The sequence below is a fragment of the Polypterus senegalus genome, chromosome 2, assembly GCF_016835505.1.
Source record: "Polypterus senegalus isolate Bchr_013 chromosome 2, ASM1683550v1, whole genome shotgun sequence".
Taxonomy (NCBI): Eukaryota; Metazoa; Chordata; class Cladistia; order Polypteriformes; family Polypteridae; genus Polypterus; species Polypterus senegalus.
The window spans coordinates 78,320,289-78,338,645 of record NC_053155.1 but is presented as its reverse complement, the minus strand read 5'-3'; the positions used below and the strand labels follow the sequence as shown (position 1 = coordinate 78,338,645).

The window sequence follows — 18,357 nt, the reverse complement described above, 5'->3', positions numbered from 1 at the left end:
TTCTGTAGTTGATACAGTTTTCTTGTGGATTTCAGCCAGCTAATGAAATTTAACACTGCTTTTCATCCTTTTCATCGTTTTCATCCTTTGTGTTGTCTCTCCAGTATTATATGTTTTGTGCATAAATGAGTATTGATTGTGGCAGGCAGCTGGCGTCCATGCCCAGCCGGGAAGCCCCTGCACACTGTATTCAGGGGGAGCAGCCCTGGACAGTGCAATACCTCCCCCTGGATGCTAGATGGCCGCCCCCTGGGCTGGTGTAGTGCCTCGGTTTTCCACAGGGCTCCCTGGGAATTGGAGTTGGGGGCAGCCCTTTTGGGTCCCGCAGGTACCGCCAGAGGGTCCTGTGTTTGGGACTCCTGAGCCCGTGTGGGCAACAGATTCGTCACACCTGGAAGTGCCGCCGGATCTTGGTGATCAAACACCTGGAGCACTTCCAGGTGAGCTATAAAAGGGAGCCAGCAACTACCACTCATCAGCCAGAGTCGGGTGGAAGAGGACAAGGTTGCTAGGGAGGAGTGGTGGTGCCAAGGAAGTGAAAAGTGTTTGTGCTGTACTGGTGCTTGGGACTGTGTTGTGGCTGGGGGGATTACGGGGAAGACGTGCCCTCCATCTGAAGAGAAATAAAAGTGCCTCCTGTGTCCAATCTGTGTCGGGTCAGGCACTATATAGCGCCTTTCTTACATGGTGTAATAATAATGTGTTAATGCTAATGTTACCAATTGCATTAAATGCTGGTATAATAACTTTCTGAAGTAAACCAAGTCCTGTCCCGCATGAACCTAAGTAAAACACATGTTTTATTAACACCACTTACACTAATAACTATTAAATGTACATTTTTAATATAAATATTAAGCAAACCTATCGACCAGTGGGTGAAGCAAATTGAGTCTATTAAATGATATGATTGAATTTATTAAATTATTAAAAGAGTTAGTACAGTGGATCCAGGCTCTTATAAAAATGAGTTTAACAAAAACATGGCACACAGATGGAAACTTGTTAAGTGTAAATTTCTCACAAACATTAGGATGTTTTTCCTCACAAAGAGAACCATTGACATGTGAAAGAAGTTACCAAAATGTGTGATAGACAGTAGAACATTAGGGACCGTGAAAAACTTGACTTGATGTTATTTTGGAAGAATGAAGTAGATGGACCTGGCAAGCTTTGTTGAGCTGAATGGCTTATTCTCGTCTACATTTTTCTAAGGTTCTAATTAAAAAGTAGCATTTTATGGTGCTGCTTTTCACAGATGGAAAAAAAATACATCCCAATGCAATATTTGCAAGAAGATGCAGCACGGTGGCAGTAAGAGGGACCCATTTTAAACATTTAAAAAGAACACATCCTCACCAACAGAAAGAAGTGGAAAAACATTAAAAAGATGCAAACCAGAACCACAGCAGTGTAACCCAGTGCCAAACAAGGGACATTGCAGGATAGTATGCAAAAAGGCTCAAGGTGTAATCCAGGTATGTCTGCTGCTGGCAGAATTATTTAGCCTGGTATTTACTGGAGACTTTTTAGCTGAACTTAGCATTTTGCGGTTTACCTCCAATCAATAATTATGAAACACATAACCCATTGATAGCATAATGGAGGAGGAAGAATAATAATGTAAAGTATTACTGTCAGAGCCTTTTATTACAGGTCCTGTCCCAGGTCATAATTTGATGGAGTTTTTTTCTTCTAATTAAAATGCAGTGGAAATTATACCCAATATACATAAATTAGCATGATAGACAGATTTTGTCACCAAGGGGAAATTAAAAATTTATAGAAGCTAGAGAAAGAGTGAGGAAAAAACATATAATGTATAAACAATATAACAAACAACAACATGGCAAACACATTTAGGATCCTATGGCTTGGATACTGGAGATCTTTTTCTGTCAATAACAGGCTTAGAGGCCTAGACCTGTCCAGATGTACATTTAAAGGCACAGCTTGATGTGTCTGCAAAAGGAAAATGCTGTTATAATTTGGCTCAGAATAAATAATCATAAAGAGTCTTGAAATCAAAGTGAATCATTTCTGTTGCTAAGTTTAAAAATAAACATCATGATGCAGTAACATGGACAAACTTAGACAGTACCTCAAAGTCTGGCTCACATTTATCAGCTTTAATTGTAATATGCTTGATTTATATATATTTCACTCACATAAGTTTACCAACCCTCTCCTGCTTTTTCCACTCTGATCATATCAGATGAAACCCATCCAGCATTCAAATAGCATCTGAAATAGGAGTTTCAGTTGGTTAGCTACAGTAAAAAAAATGCTGTAACTTGCCATGAGATATAACAATTCATTCAAAAGTAAAATATATAAAATAGTATAGTATAGTATATCAAATAGTTTAACACTATGCAAAATGCATTAACTTTGTATACTTTGAAGATCTTAACCTTCTCTGAAACTAGATTTTCTTTCTGTAAAATAAGTACCAAAGTAAATGTAAATAAAAATAATACAAATTATTTTGCAAACTAAGGGGGTTTAATGGTATTTTAATAAAATTAATAACAACCTCTCATGTACTAAAAAGCGATTTTCATACTCAGATTTGTACCAGATCGGTCAAGGCCCAGGTTAACAACAGCCACCACCAGTAATGTTAGCCAACAGGGTGCTGGTGGAAATTGGGCTAATGTTGGCCAAAGAAGGAGAAAAAGAGGGGGAAGACATGTCCGGAGGTAGGAGCAGAGGAGGAAGGTAAAGAGAGTGGAACTGAGGGTAGGAACTTTGAATATTAACATTATGACTGGTTAGAGGAGAGAGTTAGCCGATGTGATTTGAGAGGAGGAAGGCTGATATATTGTGTGTGCAAGAGACTAAATGGAAGGGGAGTCAGGCCAGGTGGATTGGAGGTGGATTCAAATTGTTCTATCATGGTGTAGATGTAAAGAGAAATGAGGTAGGGGTTATTCTGAAGAAACAATATGTCAAGAGTGTTTTGGAAGTGAAAAGAGTGTCAGACAGAGTGATGCTTATGAAGCTGGAAATTGAAGGTGTATTGGTGAATGTTGTTAGTGCATATGCCCTGCAACTTGGGTGTGCGATGGATGAGAGTGATGGACAGTGTATCCAAGGGACAGAGAGTGGTGATTGGAATGGATTTCAATAGACATGTTGGTGAAGGGAACAGAGGAAATGAGTAAGTGATGGGTAGGTATGGTGTTAAGGAGAGGAATAAAGAAGGTCAGATGATAGTGGATTTTACAAAAAGGATGGAGATGGCTGTGGTGAATATGTATTTTAAGAATTACATATTCTTAAATATGTAGGAACATAATACGGAGGAACATTAAGTGGCATACAAGAGTGGAGGAAGATGCACACTGGTAGATTACATCCTGTGCAGTAGTGTCAATCTGAAGGAGACTGCCAAGAGGTGGCAGGGGATAGTGTAGTTAAGCAGCATCGGATGGTGGTCTGTAGGATGACATTGGAGATCAGGAAGAGGAGGAGAGTGAGGGCAGAGTCAAGGATCAAATGGTGGAAGTTAAAAAAGGAAGACTGCAAGGTTGAAGTTAGGGAGAAGGTGAGACAGACACTGGGTGGAAATGAAGAGTTGCTAGATAGCTATACTAAGAGTGACAGCAAGAAGGGCGCTTGATGTGACATCTGGACAGAGGAAGGAGAAAAAGGAAACCTGGTGGTGGAATGAGGAAGTACAGGAGAGTATACACAGGATGAGGTTGGCAAAGAAGTGGGATAGTCAGAGATGCAGAAAGTAGACAAGAGTACAAAGAGGTAAGGCGCAGGGTGAAGAGAGAAGTTGTGAAGACTAAAGAAAAGGCATATGATGAGTTGTATGAGAGGTTGGACACTAAGGAGGGAGAAAAGGACTTGTACTGATTGGCTAAACAGAGCTGAGAAAGATGTGCAACAGGTTGGGGGTGAGAAAGGATAAAGATGGAAACATACTCACAAGCAAGAAGGGTGTGTTGAGCAGATGGAAAGAGTACTTTGAGAGGCTGATGAATGAATAGAATGAGAGAGAGAGACGGTTGGATGATGTGGAGATAGTGAATCAGAAAGTGTAACAAATTAGCAAGGAGGAAGTGAGGACAGCTATGAAGAGGATGAAGAATGGAAAGGCCATTGTACCAGATGACATACCTGTGGAAGCATGGAGGTGTTTAGGAGAGATGGCAGTGGAGTTTTTAACCAGATTTTTTAATGGAATCTTCGAAAGTGAGAGTATGCCTAAGAAGTGGAGAAGTGTGTTGGTACAGATTTTTAAGAATAAGGGGAATATGCAGAGCTGTAGTAACTACAGGGGGATACAATTGATAAGCCACAGCATGAATTTATGGGAAAGAATAGTGGAAGCTAGGTTAAGAAGGAAGGTGATGATTAATGAGTAGCAGTATCGTTTCCTGCAAGGAAAGAGCACCACAGATGTGATGTTTTCTGAGTGTGTTGATGGATAAATATAGAGAAGGCCAGAAGGAGTTGCATTGCATCTTTGTGGACCTGGAGAAAGCATATGACAGGGTGCCTCGAGAGAAGCTGTGGTATTGTATGAGGAAGTCGTGAGGGGCAGAGAAGTATGTGAGGATATGTATGAGGGAAGTGTGACTGTGGTGAAGACTATGGTAGGAGTGACGGATGCATTCAATGTGGTGGTGGGATTACATCAGGGATCAGTTCTGAGCCCTTTCCCATTTGCAATGGTGATGGACAAGTTGACAGATGCGATTAGACAGGAGTCCCCGTGGACTTTGATGTTTGCTGATAACATTGTGATCTGTAGCAAGAGTAGGGAGCAGGTTGAGGAAACCCTGGAGAGGTGGAGATATGCCCTGGAGAGGAAAGGAATTAAGGTCACTAGGAATAAGACAGAATAGGCTGCATGTGTGTAAATGAGAGGGAGATCAGTGGAATGGCGAGGATGCAGGGAATAGTGGGCGAAGGTGGATGAGTTTAAATTCTTGGGATTAACAGTACAGAGTAACAGGGATTTTAGAAGAGAAGTGAAAAAATGAGTGCAGGCAGGGTGGAATGGGTGGAAAAGAGTGTGAGGAGTAATTTGTGACAGAAGAGTATCAGCAAGAATGAAAGGGAAGGTCTATAGGATGGTAATGAGACCAGCTATGTTACATGGACAGGAGATGCTGGCACTGACCAAAAAACAGGAGACAGAGCTGGAGGTGGCAGAGTTAAACATGTTAAGATTTGAATTGGGTGTGACAAGGATAGACAGGATTAGAAATGAGTACATTAGAGGGTCAGCTCACGTTGGACGATTTGGAGACAAAGTCAGAGGGATGAGATTATGTTGGTTTGGACATGTGCAGAGGAGAGAAGCTGAGTATATTGGGAGAAGGATGTTAATGATAGAGCTGCCAGAGAAGAGGAAAAGAGGAAGGCCTAAAAGAAGATTTATGGATGTGGTGAGAGAGGACATGGAGGGGATAGGTGATACAGAACAAGATGCATAAGGCAGGAAGATATTGAAAAAGATGATCCGCTGTGGCAGCCCCTAACAGGAGCAGCCGAAGAAAAGAGAAAAAGAAGAAGACCTTTGCCAAACGTCCAGGCTTTCCACAGCTGCTTATATAGCTTATCCAGCTATCTCCGCCCCCTCTGACATGTGCTTGGCCACCCATGGAATGTGTCCCCCTCAGGTCCGAACCCTGTGGTGCTACAATATTTTGAACTCTTTGATGAACAAATTAGACATTTTATGTTTCTGACTTTTTATTGTTCGCATTTTTCCGTTTCCTGATACACGTATGACACAGAAGTGTTTTCTTTCCTGACCCAAACAGTATGGTGACCAGAATTTTTTTGGGCCAATCCGGGGACATGGGGGTGGGGTGCTAGTGGATCGTAAAATCTACATACAGATCACGAGTAGGGACTCTAAACACTACAGAGTACAAAGCGAAAGCTTATCACGTGAATTCTCGCCAAAGTTGCAGGATGGTATAAAGCATGACCTCCGTCAAAACACCGTGCACGCGCGCCGAGTTCAAATTATCGTGGTGATAAGATACATTCAAAACAGTGAACCAGCTGAAACCGGGGATGAAATCTTCAACCGGGGACATGTTTCCGAGTGGGGACAAATGTATGAAAAAGGGGACTATCCCCGGAAAACGGGGACGGATGGTCACCTAACAGCTTTCAATAGTATTATGTTCCGTCCTGTCACGACGAACTTGGTGACGTCCACTAGCCTTTTACGTCATCAGACTGCGCCGTGGGCACTCTAGCATTCCACGTGAGTAGTTAAGCACACGCTATAGCTGAAAATGGCGTCCAGTAAGCTGCCGCCTGAAATTCAATTTGCCCAAAAACTTGCTTCTAACGAAACGGATGTAAGGAAACGAGCAATAACGAAGCTGAGAAAGTATATGAAGATGAGATCCCAAAAATCATCCGGTAATTTAATGACCAATAAGTAGTAAGCAGTGTTGTTTTATTAGTATACTGCACGATGCGCGAGATAAGTATCGCACGTTATTGATGAAAAGTGTAACATTTTTGTAAGTTTTTTTCAGCTTCAGTAGTACGGTAAGCGATTGATATAATCAGAGGAGAAGATTTTTTTATACTAAAAAGGACCTAAAGTTTTACAAATGACAGTCCGAAAGAGTAGTTATATTTGCTGGGTACATTTTTCCGTCGTAGAAGACAATCTGCGAATGTTACCTATATGACGCATTTATGAAATTATAACGAGCTGTTGCTTTAAACTGAGCTATGCACAGTGGTGAAGTACAGTTCCAGAACGAAAGGTAAATAATTATTGGGTCAAGTACAGGTGTGTGTTGATGGCGTGTAAATGACCTGTGTTATGAGATTGGTGAAATCAGTTGAAACGAAGTCGCCCGGCGAAATACAAACTGTATAGGTAATTGAAAGAATGCAGGGACAACAGAAACCGGGTATTTACCTGAATTACCTTTTTACAACACTTTCATCTAACATTGCTATTTAAAATAATCACTTGTGGTCAACTCCTCACATATGGATCATACAATTTTCCTTTTACATTTTGTTCCATTGCATTGAGGCAGAAGTATTTTGTGGAAAATGTAATGAACAGTGAGTTGTAAATCTGAATATTTTTTATGACCTAAACCAAACTAATCAGATTGTTCCCCCATGTTAATGTCCAACACTGTGACAGAGGACTGAAGCTATTTATTAGATCTTTGTAGCTCAAATCACTCTCAGGGCCTACACTGTAAGGAGAGTAACTGAGGCTAAGTTGCTTGTTGCTCCATTAATATTGTGGTTTTGATGGGGCAGGTCAATGAAATCAAGTCTACTCTGTGTGCTAATCTGAGGTGAGTGTGGACCAAGCCTTTTCTTAAAATACCTACTTTTTAAGAATATTCCGGTGGTGCTGGATGTTATTTTTAATTGAGCAGAGTGCCCTCCTCGAGCCAACTGAAATTTCCAACCCCCAGCTCAACAAAACAGGTATAGTAGAATGTGCTCTGTATAAGAATATTTGAATAAGGATGGCAAAGAATAGTTAATTCAGCATATTCATGGAACTTAATAAAGAGATTAAAATATCTTAAGTTCTGTGTTTTAAATAATTAACTTTTGTTAAACAATTTAACAGTAACTTAGAAAACTAGCTATCTAGTTGAGAACATCTTTTATGTCACCACCATTAGTTTCTTTGATGTGTTTCATTCACATCAGCAGTAAAGCATGACTGTTGTGAGGTGTTATGGCCTTGACTTTTTTCTTTGATCTTGTATAAGCACACTCAGGTAGTTCCCAGTTTGAATTTCTGTGGAAGCTTAACTCTGGCTATGTTCCCATTTGCCTATGATGCAGCAGTTTATGATTGAATTCCTTATACACCTTGCATTTGTGTAAATGTAGGAAGGGTGAATCTCGTAAAGTAATCCTTTCCATCAATTTACTGTACATTTGTTTGCTGCTAATGTATTTTCTCATAGGACTATAATGTGTTTTGCCAAATTTATTCAAATATAAATTTAAGTATTTACAAAATAAACCTTTGAGTTAGTAGTGTTATAGATTATTTGTTTAATTTAGTTTCTGTACTTATTTAATGAATTACTTTTGTGATGTACAAAATTGAGCCATACTTAATATTTCCACATCATGTAAATGTAAACATTTGCTATGCTTATGACTTAAGTTACTTTTATGCCCCTAAAGATCAATGTATTCACAGATTTTATGGAGAATTTGGGTTAGTTACGATTTTTGGAACAACATTTTTATAGCATTTACTGCAGAGTTTCACTTTAGTAAGGATGAAATATGACAGTTCTCTCCAGTATCTCATAGGCAGAAGAGTTGTTTTTGTTGGTGAAAGACCAAAATATTGCTAAGGCTTAAGAGTTATCCTTTGGGGCCAATTATCTTTCAGAAGCAGATGTTCATTTCTTACAATGACATTGAATTGACAATGAATTAATAATGTTAAGATAAATTGTAGCAGAATTAGAAATATGACTGCATTCCCACATTGTCACAGTGCAAACTGGGCAAAGCTTCATAACATCTTTCTAAGAACTTCTGCTCTGTGAAAAAAATGAGTTAATATGATTAACATTCCATTTGTTTGATTAACTTGAGGGAGCAGAGTTAGGTAATTGGAGGGGTAAGGCATGCAAATTTAATCAAAGTTTGTAATCTATAGTTGACCCCTTCTAATTGATTAATAACTATTAAATAGATACTCTGCCTAATCCTAATAAAAATGTAAGAATAATTTTATCTAAACATGTTTTACTTGTACATTATGTACCCAAGGATTTGATCTAAAGTTAAATGATAATAGTGTCACAAAATCTGTATGCATTACTGGAAAGTGTTTTATGCATTTTTGTTTGGGAATCACAACTTATTGATTGATTTTGATTGGAACTCTGTCATTTGTGCAGTCTGTTAACTGTTAAGCTAACAGCTAAATAACACCTGCTTTTATATTACATATTGTTATGGATATGTTCAAGTCACCTCTCATCGGTTTTGTCAGGTTTAAGAGCACTACTTTTGTCACAAACCCACATGGCCATTTCGTTGCTGTGGAGACTCACAAACGGATATCATCAAATCTTGCCGATTAGCTAAATACCTTGTTGGAAAATTTTATATGATAATACCTGCTAGTATTTCACCATGAAATTGTGTTTTATTGTTATTTCACTCTTAAGTTTGTGCAATTAGATAATCAGTTTTGATTTCTAGATTTTTGACTCTGGATAGCTGGATGTTTGATTCATGCATCTTGTCAGTAAAATGTTGTGCACAGCTGGTGACTGCACTTTTTCGCCTGATACAATCAGACAGAATGGAAAAGGCAAGATGGTGTCTGGGAATGAGTGAATGAGTTATGGTTAAAAAACAAACTAGGAATATTACAATTAAAACTAAAATGTGTTGTTCAGTTACTGAAATACTGACTGAATTTTTCCATGTTACTTTCTAGGGAGATAAGTACCTGATTTATGATTATTAAATTCTGGAACAGAAATGATTTACTCTTTACTAATATTCTAATGAGTGAATCATTCTGACCTTAGAATGCTACAGATTTGACTAGGAAGACACCAGAACGAACAAAAAGCATGTTGAATTTGTGGACAAATGTGATTAATTGCCAAATGCCTTGCAGTCAGTCATTTTAATTAGTAACATGGTGTCTTCTAACACAATATACCCCCTCTTGGTTATCTTCCACTGCTACTCAATTCCTTCTTGCTGTTCTTGCTTCAGTTGTTAAAGCATTATTATGTGCTCCCAAATAGGATGCCATTTTATGTTGGTTTGTTTTTTTGCATTTTAATACTTTTGCAGCAAAGCTAGTCACCTTTTTGTTGAAAATGCCTCCAAACCAAGCTAAATTTAACAGACGTCAATTTACTAAAACTGTCAGTTGCTTTCCTTGATGTAAACTGATAATATATTTAGTTTAATCACCATGGTCATACATCACTTGAACATGTCTTTCAGTAAGTCTATATCAGAGTTTTCAAACCAACATGGCAATTCGATTTTTAATACAAACTATAATGAATCATATAATCTGCTTATTTGGTTTAAGCAATCAAAATGTTATTCAAGCATTGATCAAGGTGAAATCCCTATCTTATATTCAAGTCAAAATAATCTTAAAGTTTTGCTTCTAAGACATTGAATGTAGAAGGGGTAAACTACCTACATATCAACAAAGCAAATCTTAAAGAATTGGAAATCAAGTGTGGCACAATTTACCTGTCTTTGAAATGATTTTCTGACTTTGATTATTTCAATTTTGTAAAGGTGGCTTTAATTATAATGAACTTCTAAAGATATGGAAAGGCCTCTTCTATTGTATGTGGATGCAAGATAAACCTCTTCTTCAGGTTAGTACTTCTGCTTCTAGTTGGGCAAAAAATGTTTCTCAATATCTAATTTAATTTATTTTGCTTGATAATCAGTTACAACTACAATTATTTGTGGTCTATTGGGATATAGTGCTTAAAATATTTTTGAATAGTCTGCAGACCACTGCCTTTAACATAATTTGCTAAGCTCAAATACAATTTTGGAAGTGAGAATATCGTATATGTGAAAATTGTTTCAGTGCTTATTTGTATAAATTGTTGGTTTAATTATGAAATAATAAAATAAATAGGGTTAATGTGGATTTCCATCTAGTCCACAGTTTCACTGAGCATTTGATGTAGTAGTTTTGGATGCAGCACATTATTGTGGTGATGAAGTGGGTGTGGTTGATAGCTTTCCTTTCTGCTTTTCCTGTGACTGACCCCCACAAACACCAAAGCAACTCATAGTAAAACTATCGGGCTATGCCATTTGAGGCATGTTATCAATATGGACTACACCCTTAACATTTTATTTAAAAAAATCTTCACATGGTTTTGTGGGTGTGAGCTTAGACTGAGAATTTCTTTGGTATTGTAAAAATCACTATGCTTCTGTTAGAGCATACCAACCTAGATGAGAACAAGCCATTTAGCCCAAGAAAGTTTGCTAGTCTTATCCACTTAACTCTTCTAAAATAACATCAAGTGTAGTTTTAAGTCCCTAAAGTCCTGCTGTCCACCACACTACTTGGTAGCATATTCCAAGCGTCTGTGCTTCTCTGTGTAAAGAAAAACTTCCTGAAGTTTGTGCGAAATTTACCTTTATCTCTGCTCCCCTGTGTTCTTGCTGAACACATTTTAAAATAATCTCCATCCACTGTAATAATTCCCTCATAATTTTAAACACTTAATCTTACTTTGCTTAAACTGAAGAGACCACGCTGTTGTAATCTTTCCTTATAACTCATTTCCTGTATCCCTGGAATCAGCCTAGTTGCTCTTCTATGTACTTTTTCTAGCGCTGATTTGTCCTTGTTGTAGGTTGGAGAGCAACACTGAGCACTGTTCTCCAGAGGGGGCGTGACCAGTGCATTATAAAACTAGAGCATAACCTCCTTGGGTTTGTACTCTACACACTGTGCTATATAACCTAACATTCTGTTAGCCTTCTTAATGGCTTCTGAACACTGTCTGGAGGCTGATATTGTAGAATCCACTATGACTCCTAAATCCTTCTCTTAAGGTGTACTTTCGATTTTCAGACCTCTCATTGTGCATTCAAACCTAACATTTTTTTATTTCCTATTTGTAATACTTTACATTTACTGACATTAAATTTCATCTGCCACAAATCCTCCCAAGCCATTATGCTGTTCAAGTCCTTCTGTAATGATTTAAAAGATTCCAAATTCTCTACCAATCCACCTACAGTATCTTGGTATCATCTGCAAACGTAACCAGCTTATTACTTGTATTCCTTTCTAAATTATTTACATATTTTCTAAATTATTTACATATGTTTATATATTTGTTTATATTATATTAAATATATCTATTTAATATTAAGAGTAGCAGTAGCCCTAGCACTGACCCCTGTGGAACACCACTCTTAACATCAGCCAATTCTGATAAGGCTCCTTGTGCCATCACCCTCTGCTTCCTATGTCTTAGCCAATTCTGTACCCATCTAGAGACATCAATCTGAACTCCAGCTTGTTTTAGTTTGCTGATCATCTTCCCTTGTTGCACCTTATCAAATGCTTTCTGAAATTCAAGATAAATAATATCTTATGCTCCACTTTGATCATATCCTTTTGTTGCTTCTTCATAGAATTCCAGCATATTGGTAAAACATGACATCCCTCTTCTGAACCCATGCTAAATATTCAGAAAAACTCCTGTACTTACCACGTGCTGCACAATCTTATCCTTAATAAATTCTTTCATTCATTTTCCTGTGGTGCACATTAACCTTGCTGTCCTATAGCTGCTTGGATCTCCCCGGTCACCCTTTTTGCAGTCCTTCAGAATCTCCTCAATGTGCAGTGACTTCCTAAAAATATCTGTCAAGGATTTGTATAAGTACTCGCTAGCTTTCTTAAGAACTCGAGGGTAAATATTATCTGGTCCTGGTGATTTGTTTGATTTCGGCCTATTTAAGTTGAGCAGCGCTTTTCCCTCTACAATTTCCAAATCACGCAGAACCTCCTTAGCAGTCCCATTAACCTCTGTAAGGTTATCTACTTCCGCACATGTGAAGACCTCAGAAAAATGGGAGTTCAGAGCATCCGCTATTTCACTGTTTGTGTTTTGCATTTCTCCTTTACTATTCCTGATGCACGTCACCTCCTACTTGACTGTTCCTTTACTACTAAAATCCTGAAAGAATCACTTTGGGTCGTCTTTCGCCTTATCTGTTATGTTCCTTTCTAACTGTCTTTTAGCCTCCCTAATATCCTACTTAATGGTTTCCCTCACGTTCTCATATGATTCACATTGGAGTTATTAGTCTTATACGCCTTATTCCCATGTGTTTTCCCTTTCAATTTGTTTTTTAACTCTTTACTAACCCACTGCAGTCTTTTTAAATTTCCTATTAATTCCAAATTTAGGTATGTTCCTATTCTGCATTACATGTAAAACATTTTTAAACCTATTTCACTGCTCCTTGGCTGTCTCCATACTTAAAAGCTTATCCTAGTAAGTATTTTCAGCTTACCCATAACTAAACCCTGTAAGTGTCTGCTAAACACTGTCAATAATTGACTCTTCAGATGATTTTTGCAGTTTTAACTTTTCAGCAGGCCACATACAGTATACTATAAACAAGAAAATAATTGCAGTTAACATATTTTAATACACAAAACTGAACTTTGACCACTTGCTCAGTTGGCACAGTGTAACACTGCTGGCTGCTTCAGTATCAAAACTTTTTGATTACCACTGTTTATTTTTTCCAATTTTAGTGACACATCGCTCAACTTATATTGCTAACATAATTGATATTTAAAAAATTGTTGGTTGATTTGTTTTGACACTCTTATGTAAAAGGGTACTGTATAAAAACAGATTTGTTTTTCTTTTAGTAACATTCAGTTTGCTAGTGGTAAAGTGGTAAATAAAGTTAATAAAATAACTTAAAATGAAACAGTTCACATTTGTCTAAGCAATAGTTACAAATGGATGAGACATTACTAGTTTTTTGCACACAAATGTTTTTTCTTTTTATTTCAGGAGGAAATGTCGCATGTTATTTCACGGCTAATGCATTCTTTACAGAATATTGATGCACGTAAGTGATTGCTTTTAGTTTTTCTTGGAATACTTTATGTCTTAATTTTACAGAACTTTTCTCTGGTTGGGGTTAAACTCTTGTTTTGTCAGGCTAGTGTTCTTCATAGATTGATTTTGAAATACGTTGCACAAGTTATGCCAATTTTTTGTGTTTTGTTGTACACTATATTACTTTCTTTAAAGAAAATAAAAAAATACATAACTTTGCTGTGACTATCTTTAAAGACTAGTTTTACTCTGTAACACTTTTTATATTTTAAGTACCAATTTTGTTTTGTTTCTGATCATAAAGTACAGTATATATTTAAAAAAAAAATATCTGTCTTGGTTGGGAATGTTCATTATTTGTTTGGTTATTTTCCTTTTTGGATATCGTTACTATTTACTTCTTGGTGAAACCTGCACAGCATAGGTGTTCTAGAACTGCAATGAAAATCTATCAGCATTACTCAGAGTCCAGAGAGAGAGGGAATGGCATTTTATGAAGAAGCAGAAATACATTTATTCAAACTCGCATATTACAGTTAGTATATAAAAAGTACAAAGTAATCGAGTATGCATACATCTTTAAAAATGAAGTCTTTGAATATATGTTAGTAAGTGGCTATGAATTAGTCAATAAGCTTTTGTTTACAGTTATCTGATATGTGCTTCACAGATTGCTGTTTTCACTATAAAATGTTAATTAGAAAACACAAAAACCAGTACCCAAAGAGAAGTAGTACCAAGATTATATTGGAATAAGTGCAGGGATTTCACACAGTGATATATTGTAATGGTTAAGTAGTAGGAGAACTCCTTTTTGTTATTTCCTGTGGCAGTTAAATAAACTTGTGGCTTTTCTTAATTTCTCTGATTGAAATCTTGGGTGTGATAAAGGTGACATTATGTTTACTCGAGATTGTATCAATGTGTAGTGGCTTTATGTACACAGTACCGTATATACTTACGTATAAGTCGGATCTTGAAACCCGAAAAATCAATCATAAAATCAGACCCGACTTATACATCTGTTTAAAAATGAGACAATTTTTATTTATTTATTTATTTCATCTTCTTGCCTAATCCAGTCTCGCATTAGTTTCTCACATGCATTGAATTTTGTTGCAGCAGCACAGTTACCAATTTCTTTCGCTACTTCAACGATGATTAAAACCAGCTTATTTTCTTCTGATCGAACGCTCCATTATAGATAAGGGATGCTCTTACAATAAAGGTGTATGAGGGTGAGAGATACAAAAAACACAACTCATTGCAAACGTTGCTTCGGAATAGTTCAGGTATTACTGTGTGGTCACGTAGGTAAGAGAGAGAGGTTAGGAGCACACGCTGATATAGTGCACAGCCACACCCACATAGAACAAAAAGGGAGTGTGCTCTGTGCTTACTCTCTCAGGTGGGCATTAGCATATAATAATCGCTTGTATGAATAGCATGAGTTTTCCGCATTAGACTTGTATGACTGACATTATAAAATACCAGAAATGATACTGTAAAATCAAATCCCGACTTATCTGTGGGAGAACTTATCCATGAGTATAAAAGGTAATTCAAATAACAGACTGGTTTCTTTCATCTAGTACTAACTGAATAATTAATTGTGAATTGATACAAGTGCAGTTTCATACTATTAAGCAGAGCGAGATAAGCATACCAAGCAGACACTGGTTTTCCTTTACCTTGCACTGAACAGAATCAGTTGAGCACGATGTTGTAAGACCTAACAAGTTTTGCCTACTATGTAAACGTGAATATTAGATTAACTAATTTTCTGTATGAGGACTGCAGTTAGAGACTAAAGTGTTTGGGCTTTTTAAAGCAGATCTGTCATACCCTATCAGACATCATACCAAGTCATGTTCTTAAAGCAATTAACTGAACATCTGTCCATTTATTTTCCTTAAGCTGGTTATCTGGGAAGCTGGAGTCTATTATAAAAAAAGTAAAATACATGCATAAGACACAGGACAATATTGAGTTAGTTGGGCTTGAATACCTTGTATACTTACATATTTACATAGAGTCATGACATTATTTTAACTTTCACAACCCTTTCATTTATCTTTTCAGAATATTTATTTTTAGAAACCTTTCTGCAAACGATGAATTGTGAATGGAATGGCATTGATAGACTTCGTGTGGATAAATTTTACATGGTATGTATAGTGTCTTCTTGCTAAATAAAGAAAATAGAGAAAATTTTGAAACGATTTTCTTAACGACAAAATTTATTTTGGTATATATTAAGTTTATTTATTTATTTTTTATTTAAACTAGGGGCTTTTCCCCCTGCTCGTTTTGCTCACCCACCCCCAGGGCACACTACACGCCAGCCAGTTTGCGTCTCTGCCTCTTACGTTTATGAAGAGGGGGGCTTCATGCACGCTGAGGAAATGCAGTCACTTCTCCAAAACCCCCTCCTAAACGATGATACACTGGGAAACAAATACATTTGTTTACCTCCTCTTTGCTCGATCAGCTGGCTTGTTGCTGCGTGTGCTGTGCATGTCTCGCAGCACTTCGAACATTTAAAAGCCTGTACAGCAGCTGCCATCCTTGTCTCGTGGGACATTAAAGTGTCTCCAAGAAAATCACGTCTCCACCCAAGATTTTTTTATATAATAGAGAGATATGTTTTAATCCAGTTCTGTAAAATAATAGCCATTGACTGTATATGATCAAACTTCCTTATTGGCAACCTTAATTTCTAACTGTGAACAAATTCACAGCCTTTATAGAACTAAGTTTTAACCCAATCAACACTGGCCATCTGGTTTCAGGTTATTGCTTTTTAATACTGGAAATTATTTAATGAGTAAAGACATGTTCAAAGTAGCTGTCTCAATGGGGTTTAATTGTGTTTTTATTTGGTATTATTGTAGTTTCACCGAAAATAAGCACTTCAAATTTGTAGAATAAAACTAACCAAAAAAAAACATTAAGTTAAGCCTTGTGATGCGTTTGAATTGTATGCCTCAAATGTTCAAGCTTTAAAAGAGTTATTGGACTGTTCCAAAACTCTGAACAGAAATTGAAGTACAGTTTATTATTGTTTACCTTTTTTTTTTCTTCTTCTCCAAAGCTTGTCCGTCACATTTTAAGACGGACTTTTGAAGTTTTACAGAATCACAAATGGGAAGATAGGTATGTTTTTGTTTTCTGAATGTGCATCTTATTTTAATGGCTCTAAAACAAATCCAGATCCATATAATATTAGTGGTGTTGCTTGTTCTGTTAAGTCTTAAAAATGGTGAAAGAGCCGACAATCACACTTGCAGGTGCTACTTATTTACGTAACACAATGTGGAGAAGAGAGTGTGTTTCTTTCCCGATGGTAGCATGACAGAAAATTTTGGTCAAATTTATTACAACACATATAGGGTCTCTCATGCTTTTGTAGAGTGTATATCTTTGTTCTTGGGACAGTGCACTCGGGGGCATAACTTAAGTCTTTGTGGTATTAACTGCTTGGTGTAGCATCCTTAACATTATGTTTACCCCAGGAAACACAAGCCAAATATGTTGAATTTTTATCAACAAGAAATATGTTATTAAGTACAGAAACATGTAAATACCAACATGTCAACATAAATGCAGTAGAAAAGGTATATCTGGTGTCCTGTCCACTGCTGGTCTGATATCTGATGCCACATTGACAGGTGGTGCACTGTGAAAAGTGCTTAGGGGACTAATGTCTTGCACATGGTTGCATTTATTTTGCCTTTTTGTCACACATAATTGTTATGTTACTCTGAAGTTTCATGCAACCGATTTCACAAGGTACATCATGGAGGTTTTCTCCTACAGTACCGTATCATGCGGTAATGTTTGTGTCAACGTCTGACCCCATCATCACTATCGCTTGATTTGAGCAATTTATTCGTTCTATAACTGCCTTTTCGTCTTTTTCTTTGCCTTTGTGTTTATAGTTGGTGGCTCTGCTTAATCCTTGGATATTGGCAAGTTTTCTAAGTGTAGCAAAACATGTTGAAATATTAATGTTACTTCATCCACTAGATAAGGCAGCAGAGTACTGTCCCACGTGTTGTTCAGGCTTAAAAATGTAAAGCGAATAATTACACTTCAACCCGAGTGTGACTTGTGGTTAACCATAATTGCATAGAATCCTGAGCCCGGATCACGCATGGGGTTAATGCCAAGGAGGTTGATTTGGATATATGATTATTGCCACTAATTAAACAGAGTTCCTGCTGTGGTAATTATGCTGCTCAACTGTTAAATTATAAGTGAATTGTATCCTTTGCAATCAGTCATTTCATTTTAAATGTAGAGTTCTTTGCTTATTGGCAGTTTTTTAGTTTCCTTAAAATGTACGCCACACCAGATAGCAGAAACTGGAACATTGGTCTCTGAGAAACCGGGTTAACGCACAATTTTTTGCAAGTATCCAGTGTTATGTGGCCATGTAAAATGATAACCAGGTTACACATAAGGATTCTGAAATCAGCGTCCACAGGTAGAAAAGGGAGGAAGCGGCCACAAAGATATATTTCATGAGGCAAATGCTCATGCGATTACATTATTCTGTCCCCTGGTTAAAATAGTCTATCTTGATATTTTGGAAATCATAACATTTTGTTGATGAGATGAATGTACAGTGCTAAGCCTGGTTTGAGGACATGACTTAACACAATATAGTAATAAAAAGTACCCACTTTATTTTGCCTTTCGCAGTCACATTGTAGTGTTTGCAGAATTTATTAAAATGTATTAA

The 18,357-nt window shown here is 37.1% G+C and overlaps 1 protein-coding gene across 2 annotated transcripts in view; it reads left to right on the top strand.

Moving 5' to 3' along the window:
* The first annotated feature begins 6,229 nt into the window (after positions 1-6,229).
* Positions 6,230-18,357, top strand: part of LOC120523075 (ribosomal RNA processing protein 1 homolog A-like) — a 52,894-nt gene continuing 40,766 nt past the window's right edge. The window contains exons 1-5 of one of the 2 annotated variants that reach the window (XM_039744038.1): positions 6,230-6,402; positions 10,282-10,364; positions 13,563-13,620; positions 15,693-15,778; positions 16,705-16,766. In XM_039744038.1, the coding sequence (XP_039599972.1) occupies positions 6,273-6,402; positions 10,282-10,364; positions 13,563-13,620; positions 15,693-15,778; positions 16,705-16,766 (419 nt within the window). In that variant the 5' untranslated portion in view covers positions 6,230-6,272. The other variant, XM_039744039.1, reaches the window with a different exon arrangement.